The sequence below is a fragment of the Mustela nivalis genome (assembly GCF_964662115.1).
Source record: "Mustela nivalis genome assembly, chromosome: 18".
NCBI classification, from domain to species: Eukaryota; Metazoa; Chordata; class Mammalia; order Carnivora; family Mustelidae; genus Mustela; species Mustela nivalis.
Genome location: NC_139037.1, coordinates 33,956,846 through 33,975,613, shown reverse-complemented (window position 1 = coordinate 33,975,613; position 18,768 = coordinate 33,956,846). Strand labels below are relative to the sequence as shown.

General features: G+C 42.2%; 1 protein-coding gene across 1 annotated transcript in view; it reads left to right on the top strand.

Annotated features, from left to right (window-relative positions):
• LONP2 (lon peptidase 2, peroxisomal) overlaps window positions 1–17,711 on the top strand; it is a 106,872-nt gene extending 89,161 nt beyond the window's left edge. Inside the window, exons 12-15 of the mRNA XM_082710998.1 lie at window positions 4,720–4,862; window positions 13,292–13,499; window positions 13,921–14,111; window positions 17,292–17,711. Of these exons, the coding sequence (XP_082567124.1) occupies window positions 4,720–4,862; window positions 13,292–13,499; window positions 13,921–14,111; window positions 17,292–17,513 (764 nt within the window). The 3' untranslated portion in view covers window positions 17,514–17,711. The remainder of the gene's footprint in view (window positions 1–4,719; window positions 4,863–13,291; window positions 13,500–13,920; window positions 14,112–17,291) is intronic.
• The last annotated feature ends 1,057 nt before the right edge of the window (window positions 17,712–18,768 follow it).

Below are 18,768 nucleotides of genomic sequence, written 5' to 3'. Positions count from 1 at the left end.
TAGAGAGTCCTTTCCTAATGGCCCGGGTGATATCAGCTCCAGAGTCGGGCTTAGCCCCCTGAGGGAAGGCACCGCAGCACACACACACACATGTTCTTGTGCTGCCTGGGGGCTGCCCAGTGAGCATAGCGAGAGCAGTGTAGCTTCTGCCCCAGGTGCTGCTTGCTTATCTGCTGCCTTCATTCTGTGAAACTCCTTGGTTCTACCCTGACCATCCTGGCTGCATCCTGAATTCGGCTCTGTTACACAGGCTGACAGATAACACAGATGAAAGAAGACCTGGGAGACCTCTCTGAGCAGAGTGCATCACCAAAAAGAACTTCAGCTCCCTCCCACTTTTCGACAAGTGTTACCTTTGAAGTGAAAAAACAGTTGAAGTGGAGTGAGATTTGAGCTAGTTTCTCATTTTATTTTTCCGTGGCCTTTCTTTTCAACCTCTGTTGTGGTGTTGTTTTTTTTAAGATTTTATTTATTTATTTGACAAAGAGCGAGCACAAGCAGGGGGATGGTAGGCAGAGGGAGAAGAAGAAGCAGCATCTTCGCTGAGCAGGGAGCCAGATGTGGGTCTCAATCCAAGGACCCTGGGATCATAACCTGAGCCGAAGGCAGACGCTTAACCAACTGAGCCACCCAGGTGCCCCTCAAACTCTGTTTAATAGTACTTTATTACTTTTAAGACTATGCTTCTAGATTATTTGTAAAGGAAATTGGGGTGCATTGAATAGTAATGTATATTATAACCTAGGGAAGAATCTTGAATTTTGTTATCTTTCTCTTTTTTCTTAGAATTGTTAAATTTATGTGGCTCCCAGCAGTCCTGTGATTGTGGTTGAAGCCCTCTCTCTGGGGCCCTGACTGGAATTAGGTTGCAGAGGGTACTTTGTTTTCTTCAGCAAAAAGAGCTATGGAGTAAGATCTGGGAGTCTTAGAGGTCTGTGCGAAATATTTCTCCAACTCTATAATTCACTTCCTCCCATTTATACATATTTTGGCTTTAAACATTGTTAAATCCTCCCAGTGACTCTCTGAAGGTTACTATAATTATTATGGTTTCACAGATTAGAAAAGCAGATACAAAGGGGTAAAGTAACTTTCTTCAGGGCCAACTGGGAAGCCAGAGCCAGGATTGGAGACTGTTACTCATTGACTATTTCACCATGTAATCTTAATCTCATAACTCAGGAAATAACTTTAACATTTTGGGCTATATTATTTCATTCATTTCTCACGTGTATTTTTATTATGTTATTATTAATAAAAATCATGCCATGTGAAAGTGTATACCCTCCTCTTTCCTCAAATTGATGTCATTTCACAAGAATTTTCTCACATTACTTAAAAACACTTGGGAAACAATTTTAGTGACTGCATCGTATTTTCTTTGATGGCTGTACCACAGTTATTTAACTGTGTTCCTAACCTTGAGTGTTTATATTGGGTCTCATTTTTGCTCTTATAGTCAGTCTGCAGCAAGTAGCTTTGTTGTCTGAACTGTTGCCTACACAACAGTCATCTGCACTTCTGATTATGTCCTTAAGGGTAGATTCCTGCAGACTAGGACCACTGGGTCTGAGTTTGACTGTTTGGGAGGATTTTCTGGAAGATTGAATCACTTTATATTTCCATAAGCTCGGCCTTTGGGAAGATTTCTTCACTTTCTTTAACAGTGATCTTTGTCATTTCTTAAACTAGTTTGCTAGAGATTCATTTGGTAACCAGCAAATGGTATCTTGCTCTTACTGTAAGCAACTTTTCTACTTGGTGAAACAGCCCTTTTCATGTGTCCTTTAGCCATCTGAAGAACCACTGTTTCTGCCCAAGAAAAGGGCACAGATGAGGAAGACTGTGGTTCCAGAGAGAAGCATTTGCGGGACAGAGCTTGTGTTATGTTGGGAGAAGTTGAACTTGCTTTATTGTTGTTGTTTGCCTCGCCTTGAAAAGTCCACCTTACTTGAATGCTACACTTGAAGACTACAGTCTGGGGCAGAGCCAGTAGTGAGTCCTTGGGACCCTGCCACTGGCTTCTGTGGGTGCTGATCCCTCTAGCGGAGGGGGGAGTGTGGCACTAGAGCTGAGGGCTTGAAAGCTCATGCATAGGACACACAGGGTTCACCTATAGCTGAGGTTTCATGCCTTCAGTGGCATCTTTGTGAAATGATGTCGTTCTGGTTGTTTGTTTGAATGAGGAATCGAACTGTGAATTCTCTGAATTCTATTTCCTTACTGTCACTTTGCAGTACATATAGGTCCTTGTGGATGGTACTTAAAATCCAGTGCTAGCCTGTCTTTCCCAATTAGCTGGCACCATTTTTTTTTGGCTTGAGCTTTTCATTCTCTAGGCTCATGTTGTAATGATGGAACATTTTAAAACACAGATTAGTTCTGAGTTGATTGAATTCTTTATAACACTGTTGCTGTGCCTAAAGCCTGATGGAAATGGCCATCTTTTATCTTTTGAGGTCTAGTTGCATTAGAAATAACTCTCCCTGGTGAAGCATTTGCATTCTGCTCATGTCATGATCTCAGGGTCCTGGGATCTAGTCCCACTTCTGCATTGGGCTCCCTGCTTCTCACTCTCCCTTTCTGTCTGCCACTACCCCTGCTTGTGTTCTTTCACTCTCTCAAATAAATAAATAAAATCTTTAAAAAAAAAAAAAAAGAAGAAGAAGAAAAATGCTGTCCCCACTGCCACTTCCTCAGTGCTTAAAGCACTGAGTTCACTACTCCACTTGGAAAGGGATTGGGTGTCCTGAAGCATTAGTTACATAATTGTGGATTGGCTTTCACCCATCCAGCCTGACTTCCTCCTGTGATCATGAATTCCAGGCTAGCAACAGTAATTAGATCTCAGAAAGGCCTATCCAAAGGCACCAGGCCAGAGAGCCTCACAGCCTCTTCTGTGCATCAGCTGAAGTTTCAGAGCCATTCATTTTCAGGGTATGGTAGTAACCTTAGACAGGTAGCACTTTTTTTTTTCTGTGCATTAATTTTAATGAAGCAATGACACCTGCTTTCTGTTCTGCTTTGGGATCCACAGGGAGCTAACCTGGCCATTTGGGTGCCTTTCCACCTTTGCTCATTGTTACTGCTTAGATAGACTGCAAAAAGGGCAGCAGGCAGAAAACCCCCATTTCCACAAGCTACTAAGTAACCCAGTGAGAGCTAGATTTAGAGAAGCAGGTAAGTGCTGTTAGAAGTTGGAAAGATCAGGGAAGACTTCCTAGAATCCAGACTTTGAAAGATGAAGTGACATTACAAAGGAATGACAGTGAGAAGACCTATAATTCAAGACTTAACACGTAAGGCACAACATCATTTTGCAATCCGCAAAGGGTTTTCTCTTTAATTCTCTAAGTCTCACAGGAACTCTGGAGAGATAGTGCAAAATTCAATGCTGGGCAGAGAGTCTGACAGGCAGCAAGTGGCAGAAAATCTGAGCTCTTGCCTGGTTTCCATCACATATCTTTCATGACTCAGTCTTGAAGAGGAGCCCCACAGAGCCCAGGAGACTAAGAGAGCCATTCACCCAGAAGGTCATAGCAAGGCTGTTCTAGGCAGGGGTCATTTAGGGACACCCCCCCCACGGATGTTTCCAGTTATCTTTGGAGTCTAAAATGAGGGCCTAATATTATAAAACATGTTCAGGAATCATTTTGGAAGGAAAGGAGTTAGTGAAAAACAGTTCTTTTAAAACTTGTTGAGATACCAGCATGAGAGAATTGTACCAAAAATAAAACATTGCAAGTTTTTCATTATTATATGGTATATATTAATCATTTCTAGAAAGAAGGATATATGTTTTTTAAAAAAGGTAATAAAGATATCTTACAACATCTCATGAGATAGAAGAACTGGAAGAGTTATGACAAAGCTAAAAGAAAAGCAAAACTAGGAATGAAGATGAATAGAGACAAATACTTCATATATACTTTAAACCTCTATTCATTTTAGGTTTCTGGCTACGAGGCCTAAGTAACATTTTTCTTTCCTCAAACTGAAAGTACAGAGACCAGCAGAAAGGTGGTCTGATAGGTGAGCCAGCTCCTCTCCTTGTATGTGGAGGCTCAAACCTCTTATGTGTAGGCTCTGACAGGTTGTTAGCAGCCAGGGCTCTTAGGCAGGTCAGGGAAATAGTGTATTATTAAAGGGGGTCTCAGACCAGGCTTCATATGCTTTTACCCTGGCACTGCCAGTTATGCTTATTTATTGGAAAATGATAACCATATAAGCATTGCTTATGTGGGTATCTGTTGTATCCAAGTTCTTGCTGCCTGTCAGGAAGTGGGACACCTGATGGGACCCCTCTGAAAGAGAGTTGAAAGCTTTGTGTTCCATTGCTCTGACAGAATTATACAAGGTAATCTATTTCAGGTGACCCTTCAGTATCTGCCCTCATAGGTTGAGCAGGGCCAGGCATTGTTCACAGCTTAAGAATATAAGGCAAGATCGTGTCTTGCTGGAGCTTATGTGCAGTGGGAGGGGGAGACAACAAACAAGAAAAAATGAACAAGATGGTGCATTATATCACCCTTTGGGGGCTCTTGAAAGATAGAATCTCTCCTGAGTTCCACAGATCACAAGGTAAATTTTTGTGCCTGAATAAACATACAAAGGTGACTAATCTGTTCAAGCCCTCTGTGCTTCTGTTTGATGTATATTACTAAGGAATTTTCAAACCTGCCAATCTTTGAGAATTCTAAACACATTTTTCTCTCTTAGGTTGCAGAGAACACATTTTAGAAGATGCAAAACCTGAATCTATCAGCGATACTCCGGACTTAGCCCTGCCACCTGAAATGCCGATTTTGATTGATTTCCATGCTCTGAAAGACATCCTTGGGCCCCCGATGTATGAAATGGAGGTGACTATTCTCATTTCTTTGTTTATGGCCTCCAATTTACTCTGATCGCTGCTTCACAGATTGGAGGAGAGTCAGAACTGGGTGGTTTGGGAGGCTGAATTTTGTCGGGAGATTGGAAACTTGTTTTCTGCAAGGTATTGAATTTTAGTGCCCAGTGTGATAGTAAGTAAGGCTTTTGCAGAGAGCCAGAAACCTGGCCTCATCCTCTTCTGGAAACTCAGTCTGATCTTATTCTCTTGTTCTCCAGTTCCATTCTAAGAACAGGGTCTCTGACTTTCCTCCTTAGAAATTCTATATTCCCATTAATTCCTAATTACAGATTTTTTGTGTGTGCTGTCAGAGTCTTGGGGGACAGAGGCAAGAAAGCAACCTAAGTATAAAATAATCTGCAAACGTGAGCCTAGCTTTAACTTCTGACTGCCCTGTTGTAGACAGAGACTGCATCTTTGGAAATCTGTCATTTCATTGCTAATAGTTCCTTGGGTTAAAGCCATGCAGCCCTATTTCCTTTTTTCTCCCCGTCCCTCACAACAGAATGTCCAGTCAGAAAGGCCTAAGCCCCAGGACTTAGTTGAGGCAGCTGGATGGGAAAAGGTATTGAGTCTGTGTCTGCTGAGGCATTTTGATACATTCCATAGGATTCTTCTATGAGCTAGCAAGGGTCAGTGACTAGAAAAAATTTTTGTTACACTACTGAACATAGCATCTTCCTTCAGAAGCTTTACCATCCCCTCCTATCAGTGTAAGAAAAAAATGATTTTCAGAAGAGTAAGTCTGATAAATTATACAGAAGATAATCTCTCCCTCTGACATTCAAAATCACTACCAGTAGATGTGGTTTTCCTCAAGTTTTAAAATTGTGGAGAGGAAAAATGGTCCCAAACCAATCTTGTTTATCTGTTTATACTCTGAGCTGGTCATTAAAGCTAATGAGCCTCTCTACAAAACTCTGTTACAAGAATAGAACTTGTTTACTCCCAACAGTGAATCTGGTCCTGAACAGTAGAATCAGACAAATTGGTGATTTGAATTCTTAAGATGTCATGGATTTAAATTTTGAAGTGTTGTAAGAAATGGGGCAAAACTTTTCCTTGCTTGAGAAAGTGAGCAAAACTTGCTTTTCTGTTCTGTAAGAATGCAGTGGTTTTGAGAGTGAAGAACTAAAAACAGGTTCTGACTCCTGCATTTCCAATGGGCTATTTTGCTAAGCTTTCTGGAACAGTACGTTCCAGCAGTTCTTTGGGAATTCAAATTAGAGCAACAGATAACAACCAAAGACTGATGCATGTTTCTGTTGCATATACCCCTTCTCTCCCAGTCATTTCTGCCGCTTTTAGATTTGAAAGCGTTGTTGACATTCTTAGAGCTTTGGCAAAAAAGGAACCAAAAGAATGAGAAACGAGGAATTTTGTAAACACTGCTTAACAGCTCTGTTTGATATCATTGGAGAAACTCATTTTCCTATGGGCATCTGAGCACTTTTTGCCAACATGAATCTGAAAGGTAGAGTCTAGTAGCCTTTTGCCTTTTATAAATAACATCTTAGAATAGAAGGTCTCAAGACATGTTTGGGAGTTTGGAACATTTTGTTCATCTTTTCCACACTTGAGAGAATTCACCCTGTAGCCTGGGGTTTCGGTCTCTATCTCCAGTGGTCTGATGAACCATTGGCCCCGAGCTGCTTGATCACCTTCACCTGAGCTTTGGCATCTCTGAGAAACATTTTGGTATCGCCTGACTGTCCCTGAGGGCCATCACTGTGCTGGAGTCTTCCATTTTATATCCAAGAAGAAGCTTGAAGAGATTAAATGAGTCCTGCAAATTCATACAAGGTGCAAATAGTGAAGCCAGTATTCAGGCTCAGACCAGGTGATGGCAAGTCCACTATTCTTTCTCCTCTTCTCCAATACCCTGTTCAACCAAGCTAATTCCTTCCCTTCCCTGCAAAAAACAGAGTGGCTTAAAGGATGGCAGTTTAAAAAAAAAAGACATCTGCTCCACATCAGATTCATATTTGTACTCTTACCAGCATAGTTCTGTTCTTTGGAATGGGAGAAGTTGGCCTGGGATTCTTGGCCACTTTTTGTGTGTTATCTGTTAGGTATCAGGCACCATGGAAGACCCCCTAACAAGTGACACATCCTTGAATCTTCAGTCATGGCAGCTTTACAAGAACAGATGAGGAAACAGGCTTAGAACATTTAAATAACTTGCAAGAAGACACAGCTTTTGCCAGAATGGAGATATGGTTCAAGCCTGACTGACTCCACAGCTGTAATCTGTTTCTCATGTGAGGCAGATAAAGCGCTGGCACACCTGGGACTCCATTCTCACAAAGAATGCTCCATGGCCAACCTTCATCACTCTTCTTCTGTGCTCCTGGGTAAAAAAGTCTGGAGAGAAATTGTACTAGGAATGTTGGAGTACGTGTTGAAGTGATTGAGGTTGTAAGGCCCCTTTTTTGGTTTAAATGCCTATATTGTCCATAAAGGTAAAAGTCTAGGGTCTGTCATTTCTTCTAGAAAGAGTTTCATTCACTCAATAGATACGTATTAGGGATCTGCAGGCCAACACAGTAGTAAACAGGCAAGGTATGATCTCTCCCTTCATGATGCTCACTTTCATAGAGAAGATAATTTTAGCCCATAACTGTAAGTTGAGATGGTTGCTGTAAGGAAGACAAGCCCGTGGCACTGAGATTGGGGGGAATCACTGCCCCGGCGCCATCTGAGACATTGTTTAGAGGTAGACTTGGGCTTGCTGACAGTGTACATACGGGGAACAAAGGATTAGGAACTTCTGCGTTTCTGGAGGGAGCAACAGGATTTTCATGTGGCAGTACCATTTACTGCGTTGGGAAAGAGTGGGATGGTGAACATACTAAGTTTGAAACATCTGAGGCACGGGAAAGGAGACATGGACACATAGGCCTGTGACCCAGAAGTCTGTGTGCTGTTCGGCCCACCAGACCTGAGATCCTGTTTTCTAAGTAGTCCTGATCCCATGCACATTTTGTATTAACATCTTAGCATTGGCCTCCTGTGGTGGTGTATGAAAAGTCCTTATCCAGAGGTCACTGCCCTTAAAAAATAGTAATATTAAGGGGAAAAAGATAGACCTGCATATTTTTAAAAGCATCTTGAATAGGGGCGCCTGGATGGCTCAGTCCGTTACATGCTGACTCCTGATTGCGGCTCAAGTCCTGATCTCAGGAATGGGAGATTGAGCCCTGTGTTGGACTCCACGCTCAGTGAGAAGTCTGCTTTTCCCTCTCATTTCCTCTCTGCCCCTCTCCCCTACTTGCACTTTTTCACTCTCTGCCCAAATAAATAAATAAATGTCTTTTTAAAAATAAAAAATAAATGCATCTTGAATAAAACGCATCCAAAGGTGAATTCCAGGAGATTCCATCAGCGTGCTTGCCTCTCAAACAGATAAAATTAAGTGCTGGAAATGGGCAGAGTATAAACACTAGTGAAATGCCCACAGAAATTATGGTGGTAAATTCCCCCATCCGCTCCATTTAAACCTGCTGGGCCACACGTGCCCATGTTATCCGGCACCCACACTGCACACTCGGCTTGGCCCGGTGCCCCACCATGAACTGATTTTGCCAAGAAAAGGCTCTACTGAAAGGGGCTGAAAGCAGCTGGCTCTCTGTGGTGCAGTGGCAGGCCAGACTGCAGCTCTTTAACATGGCTTTGAGAGAGGACAGTGGTCGACCCCAGCACCTGCCAGGCGAAGGGGATGTGACCTGCTCTTTTCTAAACGCTGTGGAAATAAATTTACAGCTAGAAAAATCGAATAGTCATGAACTCAAGGCTTAGGATCTTAGTACAAAGACTTGAAAGAAGTTGGCAGGTGGATAACTGCTCGTGACAGCCTGGTAGGAGAATGAAAAGAAACCAGTTCACAGTGTAAGCGTCACTGCTGATGAGCCTGTGCGCGTCCCGCGGCCACCTGATGGTTCAGATTGCACATTCGGTGCGGTACCTGTTTGCCCCTGGAAAGAAGGCCACTTGTGTCTGTAGTCCTTGGCACCTGCTGCCCTCTATCTCAGAATGGCTTCCTGGACCTTTTCTGCCCAGCCAACTCTTACTCATATTTTAAGACTCTGCTCAGCCTCTTCTGTGACACTTGTCCCTGCTCCCCAGACAGGATCCATGCCTCTTCAGGGCTCTGTAGATGAAAGCACTCGGTACAGACCCTGCTGTCTCCCCATGCTGGAGTAGAATCGTGCCTTTATCTAATGTTCTTAAGTAGTCTGTCAGTCCCAAGAGGTATTCGCTTTTATGTCCCTGTGAGCTATAATGGAACCCAGCCCAGGATGCTCGGCAAAGCACTGTCGAATGGATATAAAACCCTTGATCCCTCTCATGAGGCCACGGTAGTAAATAACAAGGTACTAAACCTGTGAGCATTGACCGAGGCTTGGGACGGTCACGGAGCTGAACGTACGTATTGTTTCAGTCAGTTACCGCTCCTTCCAGTTAATCAAGGAGGATGAACGGTGGGAAGTTGCAATGATTAGTATACAAATGCTCCTTCAGCGCAGCTCCATTGAACTGTTAAGAATGAACTAGACTTTAGAAGACATGGGTTTTTTTTTTCAAGATTTTATTTATTTGTTTGACAGAGAGAGCACAAGCAGGGGGAGCAACAGGGAGAGGGAGAAGCAGGCTCTCTGCTGAGCCGAGAGCCCAGCATGGAGCTTGATCCTAGGACCCTGGGATCATGACCTGAGCTGAAGGTAGATGCTTAACCAACTGAACCACCGAGGCGCCCCAGGAGATTCTATTATTCATTAGGTCTTTCATTAAATATTTTCAACACTCATTCAATCTGCATATTTATGCGATTGATTTCCATGACTGATGTAATTATTACAGCAGAAAGTAACCATTTCTTTAAACAAGATTTAGCAGATAAGGAAATTGAGGTACAAGGCTGTCCCTGTGGGAAATAGAATGACCAAATGAGTTAGGATGCTTGTGTTCCACTTTGACATCTAGCGGGGAAAGCATTCTCAGCTTCGAGCCAAGGCCTGTCTTGGCTAATACAGCAGACCTGTAGTGTAGTTAGAAACTGACGGCAAAGTACTGATAAACACAGTTTTGATATTACTGTGTTGAATCCCTTTCTAAGGAGTGCTCTGAGATACAAATTGTTCTGTGTGAAGGGGCTAAGATGGCTGGAAGCTGCACACAGAACAGGAAACGAGCACTCCCCTGAGGAGTCTGAAGAAGCGAGATGACAAACACAAAATTTGTGAGAGCCGGAAGATGAACTGTACGAGGAAACTATAATTCCACTGGGTTACTTAGTTTGAAAAAGAAGAACAAGGCATCTCCTAAACTAAATGTAAACTAAAGCTTACATTTCCACTTGGAAATGAAGGGTCCTACATAGTAGCATAAATATTCAAGTAGATAAATAAAGGAATATGGAGAAAGTATTATGTGTATTGATATTGATAGTTCATGGAGGTTTTTAATTGAGTGATAAGAATGAAACTCTCCTGCTTGAAGACAGGAAGCAGAATGAGATGAGTTCTTTGGCCTGTTCCTAATGGCTAGCTCATAGGCCCCACCATCTTGGTATGTTTAGCTCTACGTCACAAAGCATTATACATACAGCTTCACTTATTGCCCTTTGAGAGTCTAGAAAACTTGGTGTGTAGACAGTTTTCAGTGGTCTGTATTGTCAGGAATATACCCTTTCTGAAACTGGACATTTTCTTCCTTCCTTCCTTCCTTCCTTCCTTCCTTCCTTCCTTTCTTTAATATTTTATTTATTTATTTGAGAGAATAAGCAAGAGGAAGCACGAGCCAGGGAGAGAGGCAGAGGGCGAAGCAGGCTCCCCACTGAGCAGGGAACCCAATGTGGGGCTCCACCCCAGGGTCCTGGGATCCTGACCTGAACTGAAGGTAGATGGTTAACCGACTGAGCCACCCAAGCACCCCAAAACTGGAAATTTTCAAGTGTTAATCATTGTTACTACAGTTCACTTTATAATGATTGGGCAGCGGGAGGGGGAGATAACAGCCTTACTTTTCTACAATTCTAGACTAGTTCCTGTAACTCAAAAAAGTCTAAATGATTTAAAGCAGCCTTCCAAATGGGAGAAAATACTTCTCCTTTGGGTCTAGCTGAAACATAGAACCTTTAAACAAAAGATACATTTTTAAGCAAGTTAGAAGGAAGAGAAATGCATGCCTTTCAGTAGAAAGTAGAAATGCATGGCTTTCAGTTTTTGCAGCCTTGTCTTTAACGGCTACCATGAATGCTTGTGTATGTAACTTATTAGAGTGTTATATGTAAAGGAAACTCTAAAAAAAGAAAAAGTATGATGGGATGCCTAGGTGGCACAGTCAAGTTAAGTATCTGCCTTTGGCTCAGGTCATGATCAGGGTTCTGGGATCTAGCCCCATGTTGGGCTCTCTGTGCAGCAGGAAGTCTGCTTGTCCCTCCCCTTTGTGCCCTCTGCCTGCCCTCCCCACCCCTACACACACTCATATGGGAGCACATTCTCTCCCAAATCAATAAAATCTTTAAAAAACAAAACAAAACACTATGTTTCCAAGTCTAAGAATCTAAGAATTAAAGATCCCTTACCTTTTTAGGTAACAGCTGTTAGCCTTAATCACAGAGATTCTTGGGTCGCTGGTAATCAGGCCCCTCAGTTCTCCCTCCTGTATGTTAAATCATGGATTTGCAATTTTCCCATCTTCAGGTTAATATGAAAACACTTAGCCATCAAGTCAGAATAAAGTGCTGGCGGGCGTGGATGCTTCTGCCCTCCATCGTTTCAGTGAACAGTGTACCACTTAGCTCTACCCAGAGTACCAAGCCTCCCCAGCAGATGGAGAGTTGGAAAACTGGCTTGGTTTCTTGAAGCGACACAGCAGTCAACAAGCACCTTACTCCTGATTCTTGAGAGACATTTTTGATATTATTCTGACAAATGAGTTTTGAGGATTCAGCTGTAAAAAAAAGGATGATTCTTGTTATAGCTAACAGAATTCTGCCAAATGGCTTTTTCTGTTACATTTACATATGATTCAGTGTACTGAGGATAATTCTTTAGGATTATTTCACTCAGTTCTAGAAAAGAGCCATATGGAACAGGACCCCCTGGCAAATTCCCACCCAAAGCATATGTCATTAAGGTATAGAAAATTGATTGTTTTATTAGAAACAAACAAGTAGTGTCTTTGTTTTCCTTAAATAGTACTGATCTTCTGCATATTGATCTTTGTTTCTCAAGTACCTAGGGAAACAGGGCAAGTGACAAAGCCAAGGAGGTAGGATCCAGTACACACCCAGCAACTGTGAACACCATGACTGGGACTTCTCACTTACTAGATGAAATTAATTAGAATTAAATTTTTTGAATATGAAACAAACTTCCAAAACATGCTAGTAGATTTACCACTAAAAATAAGTGCCCACTTGCTTTCGTGGATGCCACCCATGATTTTTGAGTGTTTTAAAAGTCGGGATTTTCACCATCTTAGCCTCATGGAAAAGGAAGAAGCATCAGCCACACAGCCCTTTAGCCAGAAACTCAGACTGTTGGTTCTTTTGCTCCTTCGTGAGAAAGTTACCTCTGGTGGAAAAGTCTCATACTTGGATTAGTGATGGGTTGACACACTGTGCTCAGTTCCTCTGACCTGGATAGCTGCTTCTATAGGAAAAGAAATTTGGAGGCTCAGAGGATACAATGAAAGTTAATGTGATTGTGTTTCAACTGTACTGTTCCTTTTTATGTGTTTTCCTAACTTGCATGAACTGGCTCCTCACCTGGAGGGCGGTGTCAGGCAAGTGACACGTTCGGTTGACAGCGGCAAGTGGGGGCACACAGTGGGCCTCCGAGCCCACGGGAAAAGAGCCAGAGCATCGTGAGGGTCGTGTTTTATAGTGTTTCCACAGCAGTGACATAGAAAATGAAGTGGCAGAGAAGTAAAATCTAGGGGTTTTAACACATGCCTTCTCACACTTGGCCATTTAAGAAATGTATGTTTGGAAAAGGGTCTCTGCTTTCTGAAACAAATGCGTGATTACCTAAAATGAAGTTAGGTTCTGGAGTGTGTGTAAATACGCAGCCTAATAAAAATATTTAAGTAGATAAAACAGTTGGGTTTGTTCTTTGAAAATTAGGGCATGTGTAGCTAAATGTGGCTCTTTAATCCAAGTTATTCACACATATTTTAAGGTAAAAATCAGTGCCAAACAGGAAGTTTGGTTTTTCTTCTGGCAGAAAGCCATACATAGTAAGTGGTGACTCCAAATCATGTGAGGTAGTAAATACTTTGAATCGAAGCTTCAACTGAAGAAATAGGCTCTGGCGGCACATTGTGGGGCCAGAAAGCCAGCCAGAAAGCAATTTGGTTCTTGTTGACTGAACTGATCATTTTTCTTCTCTCAAGGTGTCCGAGCGGTTGAGTCAACCAGGAGTGGCAATAGGTTTGGCTTGGACCCCCTTAGGTGGGGAAATCATGTTCGTGGAAGCAAGCCGAATGGATGGCGAAGGTCAGCTAACTCTGACCGGCCAGCTAGGGGATGTCATGAAGGAGTCTGCCCATCTTGCGATCAGCTGGCTCCGCAGCAATGCGAAGAAATACCATCTGACTAATGGTGAGTGGCCTTGGCCGGCCGAAGAGCAGCTGTTCAGCGGGGAGGAGTTTTGGGATCGTGCTCTGGGAGCCATCTCCCAGTTCTGTGTCAGCGATTAAGATGGGCTCTAAATGAAGAATTACAGCTTTAGGAAAGTAGCAAACCTTTGATTCTGAACGCTCATAGAAATTCTAGTTCCCGTGTTAGGAATGTGTGGCTAGTGCCTGAACTAGAAACCGATTTTCAGGGGTTTTGAAGTTTTCAGTTCTGCTTAGAGTGGAATCAAACTGTTCATCCAGACCCCACTCTAATTGTACCACCCATTAATATTTTGAGGGATTCATTTACCCAAAACATTTTTATCATTTTGATTCTCTTTTTTAGGACAAAAAGAAAACAGGTTTAATTTTTCTACATTAAAACCCTTATTTCCTTTTTTAAGCTTCTGGAAGTTTTGATCTTCTTGACAACACAGACATCCATCTGCACTTCCCAGCTGGTGCTGTCACAAAAGATGGACCATCTGCTGGAGTTACCATAGTAACCTGTCTCGCCTCGCTTTTTAGTGGGCGGCTGGTGCGTTCAGATGTAGCCATGACTGGAGAAATCACACTGAGAGGTCTTGTTCTTCCAGTAAGTCTGAAGAAAGTGATTTATATGGTTTTAAATTTTTTTAATTTTAAGTCTAAATTAATAGTAGTTTCCATATATATACATATATATATATATATGCCTTAGTTTTAAACACATTAAAGTTTTATACTTGTAACTAATTTATAGTTTTCAATATTGATCAAATAAAAGAAAAACTGACAATTTTCCCCATGTTTTCCCTTCTACTAAGAAAGAAGACCTATGAGGGAAAGAAAGATCAGTCTGGTCATCAGAAATGTCAGCCGTTAAGGTGAAGAGTGGAGATTTTGTTCCAGTTAGTAAATTGTTAACCAGTTAACGTCTGTGTAAAACAGGATAGCAGCTGATTTTTTTTTTTAAATTTTAGGCTAACTTCTCAACTTTTGAAGTCCCTGTGAAACCTTCTGTAGATAACTTAGATTACTGTAGTTGATAGATTTATGGAAAAATTAAGTATAAAATGGAAACTATAATGAAGACCAACCATGTCTAATTGCTAAATTTATAAAAAGTTCTATATACATGGGGTTTGGGGACTCCCCTCCATACTCTGAACTACTTACAAAAACACTGACAAAAAATACAGAGATTTGAGCCTTAAGTCACTGATTACCAGTACTAGTCTACAACAGAATTTTGGTGGGTTTATAGCAAAGTGAGAAAAGAAAGAAATGTTCTTTATTCTGAGAACACCTTTATTTTATGAGGTAATTGTGAAAGTAGATCATAGAATCACGAGTCAAGATCACTAAAACTGCTCTCATTTCCCCAATTTTTAAAATTCAGTAAAGAATTTAACCATGTTCTAAATCCTATTATGATACATTTGTAGTTGTGTACTTGAAAGGAATGGCTGATCCCTTTTCTTCACCTTACCAGGAATCTCTACATCTCAAGACACCATACCGTGGTTAATAGTGATTAATATTATCTGTGCTATTAAAAGGAAATGTAAATGCTTTACTGACATGAACTGTTCAGCTTCCTAGTTCAAGATGGTAGACTAAGCAAAGAGTGAAAGGAATAATACAGACACTCAAAAATGAATGGGGAGGGGCACCTGGGTGGACAGTGGGTTAAGCCTCTGCCTTCGGCTCAGGTCATGATCTCAGGGTCCTGGGATCCAGCCCCGAGTCGAGCTCTCTGCTCAACAGGGAGCCTGCTTCCTCTTCTCTCTCTGCCTGCCTCTCTGCCTACTTGTGCTCTCTCTCTCTCTCTCTCTCTCTATGTCAAATAAATAAGTAAAATTTAAAAAAAAAAAAAAAAGTGGGGAGACAGCTGCTGAGAATTCAGTCAACTTCTGGAAGATAGTTTCCTGGCTGGAGAAACAGAATTGGAGGTAGAAACGATCTTCCCAGAAGGTATCTGGGAAAAGCATGGGCTCAGGGCCACAAGGCACAGAACAGGAGAGCAGGACAGAGATGGGAAACAAAACCAGGGGATTCATGGCAATCTCTGTAGAGTAAATGGTCTTCTTGATCCCTTGCTTTCAGGGCAGATAAGCACACAGGTAAAGGCTTTCCCACCTCCACAGGGGAGAGCTCCAGCAGCTTTGAGGAAGCCTCTAGTTTTAAAAATATTCCACGAGACAGGTGAAAAGCCACGATGTTTAAGGGAAAGATTTGCTAAAGCTGGCTGTTCAGAGAGAACAGTTCAAGAACAGAGAATGAGGACAAAACTTGGATTTAAAACATATGTTTTAAAATTATAGAGAACTGCTTAGAAAAAAAAATAGAAAAAGCAAACAAACAGATCATCTATCAGGCATTCTAGCAAACAGAGAAAACGGAAAAGAACAAATTGTCAAAGAAATAATGGAACATTTCCTCGAATTGACAGTTATCTTCAGATTGAAAGGGCCTATGCCAACTAGAAGAAAATTTCATCCCTATGACTGGTCAGATGACTGAGGAAAAAGCTGTCTTAAGTCTCATCAGTGACACCAGATGTACAATACCTTCAGAACTCTGATGGAGAAGGATTTTAAATCCAATCTTGTATGCACAGCCTTACCATCAACCACATGTGAAAGACCAGCATCTTCATACACGTGAGGGGTCAGTTTGTCTCTGAAAGTGTACCTCAGCTGCACATGTTAGAGCCTTGACAGAGGACAGCTGTGTAGGAGCGCCTGGAACAGCCAGTGTCGCTGCAGGTGGTTGGACGCTCTGAGGGGCTGTCTCCAGGGCTTACATGTTCTGAGGGGTGTGACTGAGAGCTGCATTTAGAGTCTTGCTTCAGAACATACCACCCAAAACAATATTTATTATTCTCTTTTTCTGTGGGTCAGGAATTCAGGAGAGGCTTAGCTGAGCTCATCTGCCTCAGGATCCATCATACAGTCCAGACACCGGCCTGGTCCCAGTCATCTGTAGGTTGACTGGAGCTGGGGATCTGCTCCCAAGATTGTTCAGTCATCTGACTAGCAAATAGGCCATTGTTGGCAGGATTCCCCAGGTCCTCACCAAAGGGCTCCTCCAGAGGTGGTTGGGTGATCTCAAGTATGGCAGCTGGCTACCTCCAGGGCAAGAGATCCAGAGACAGACCTTGCAGCAGCAGCAGCTCTCATTTTTTATGGGTCAAGTGTGAAAGTCATACAGCATCACTTCCCCCACACTGTTTCTTAGGAGTCACTAAGTCTGGCCCACATTCAAGGGAGAATTAGGCTCCCCTTTTTGTGAGGGGACCTTGTGGACATACTTTAAAACCACCATATGAACCTATATCATTTGGGATATGTTTTCCTTCATCAAGTGGCACAAAGGTTATGGCTTTAAACCTGTACAGAAGGAGAGAATTCTGGCACATGACTAAGCTCTGTAGGAATGGCATTTGTGGTCAAAATAATGTAGTGATTTTCCAGAATCAACCTATAGATAAGATTGTTTTGCTTACAGAATGGAATATAAATATTAACCTGACAGTATAAAAAGGAATCATGGACATAAGAGATGCTCATATCTACAGAAAGTTTAGAATTTTCCCCCACTAAAAGGATTAAATAGAACACAAATATAAAGAATTCAGCTTATTAACCTTTTTAGTGGCTTTCCTAGCTCATGCTATAACAGAATGGGAGATTTCGATGTTTCAGAATAGCCGTGAAAGAAAGTTGAGTTAGGAGTCTTTCACAGTCTGAGGATGACCAGAAATCTGAATAACTTTCTTCTCTCCTTATAGGTGGGTGGGATTAAAGACAAAGTGCTGGCAGCACACAGAGCAGGACTGAAGCGAGTCATTATTCCTCAGAGGAACGAAAAAGATCTTGAAGAAATCCCGGGCAATGTACGACAGGATCTAAGTTTTGTCACAGCAAGCTGCCTGGATGAAGTTCTTAATGCAGCTTTTGATGGGGGCTTTACTGTCAACACCAGACCTGGTCTCTTAAATAGCAAATTGTAGGCCCAAATCCCAGCTTTTCAGAATTTCAAGTTATGAAGTGCCAAAAGGTACTGAAAAGTTTTTTGTTCATGCCGGTAGAGGTAAGCAAAGTGTCCCTAATTTGTGAACATGATCACAGCAGTAACAAATCTCACTCAAGTGGTGGCTGGTGTCGATTACAGAAATGCTAATTTAATAAAGTAATTGATAAAAATTGAATTCCTGTCTTCAGTGGAATCATTACTGTCTCAATAGATGTAGTGCCCATCAGTGCCCAGAACAGAAGCATCAGTATTAGCTGTGAGCTTGTTAGAAATGTGAATTCTCAAGACCCACCAGCACACCTGAAGCAGACTGCGAGGAGAGCCGGGAAATCTGCTTTAGTCAGCCCTCTGGATGATTCTGACATGTGGTCGGCGTCAGGAACCCTTGGGGTAGACCATTACCTTAGCAGAGTCACCTGGAGACGTTACTGGATCCTGACAACAGTAATATAGCAGGGGCACGGGATGAAGATGAAAATAACACCAACCATTAGTGTTTGTGGAAAATAAGGTATTCAAGTGAGGTGAAACCTGGGATGAGGTCTGCACACCCCCAATACGGGCTGCTGCTTATGCTGAAGTAGCAAGCAGAACGTGAGGATTTGTATCGGGCAGAGCGGCTCACGTCAGCACACATTAACTTAAAAAAAAAGTCTGCTCCTCAGAGACAGCGGTCTGTCCTGGGATGGTCCCCATGCTTGGTTACCGGACTCCTGTCACTTCCCCTTTATTCCCTGTCCGCCTGTGCCAGTCCCCAGATCCGGTAGACTCCCTGCTCTCTTCTCCTCTGACTGACTTAATCCAGGCTCTGGAGAACTACAAAGTCGGGCTCTTCTGCTTACTTAGTTTTCCTTACCTATAAAATGGAACAGGAGTACTGAAGTCAGTGTCACTGAAGATGAGTAACAGTGAAACATGACAGTAAAATAATACTACACAATCTTTTATTACAAAATGTTAGAAGAGGCAGAAATACTTTGGAATGTCTTGGATGAGCATGGGATCCACAAGTTACCCAAATACCTGCTAGTAAAATATGAACATGTTTTGGAATTACAAATCCCGATCTAGGGCTCCAGATAAGGGGCTTGCTATGGCCAGTGGGAGAACAAACATCAGGACATTTAAAAACATTTCATTGACTCTCTCTGTTACGATTTTATCACTTCTGTCATCTTTACAGGGAAGGAAAAGAAACGATGATGTTCATTTTCAGCAAGCGAATCATACCG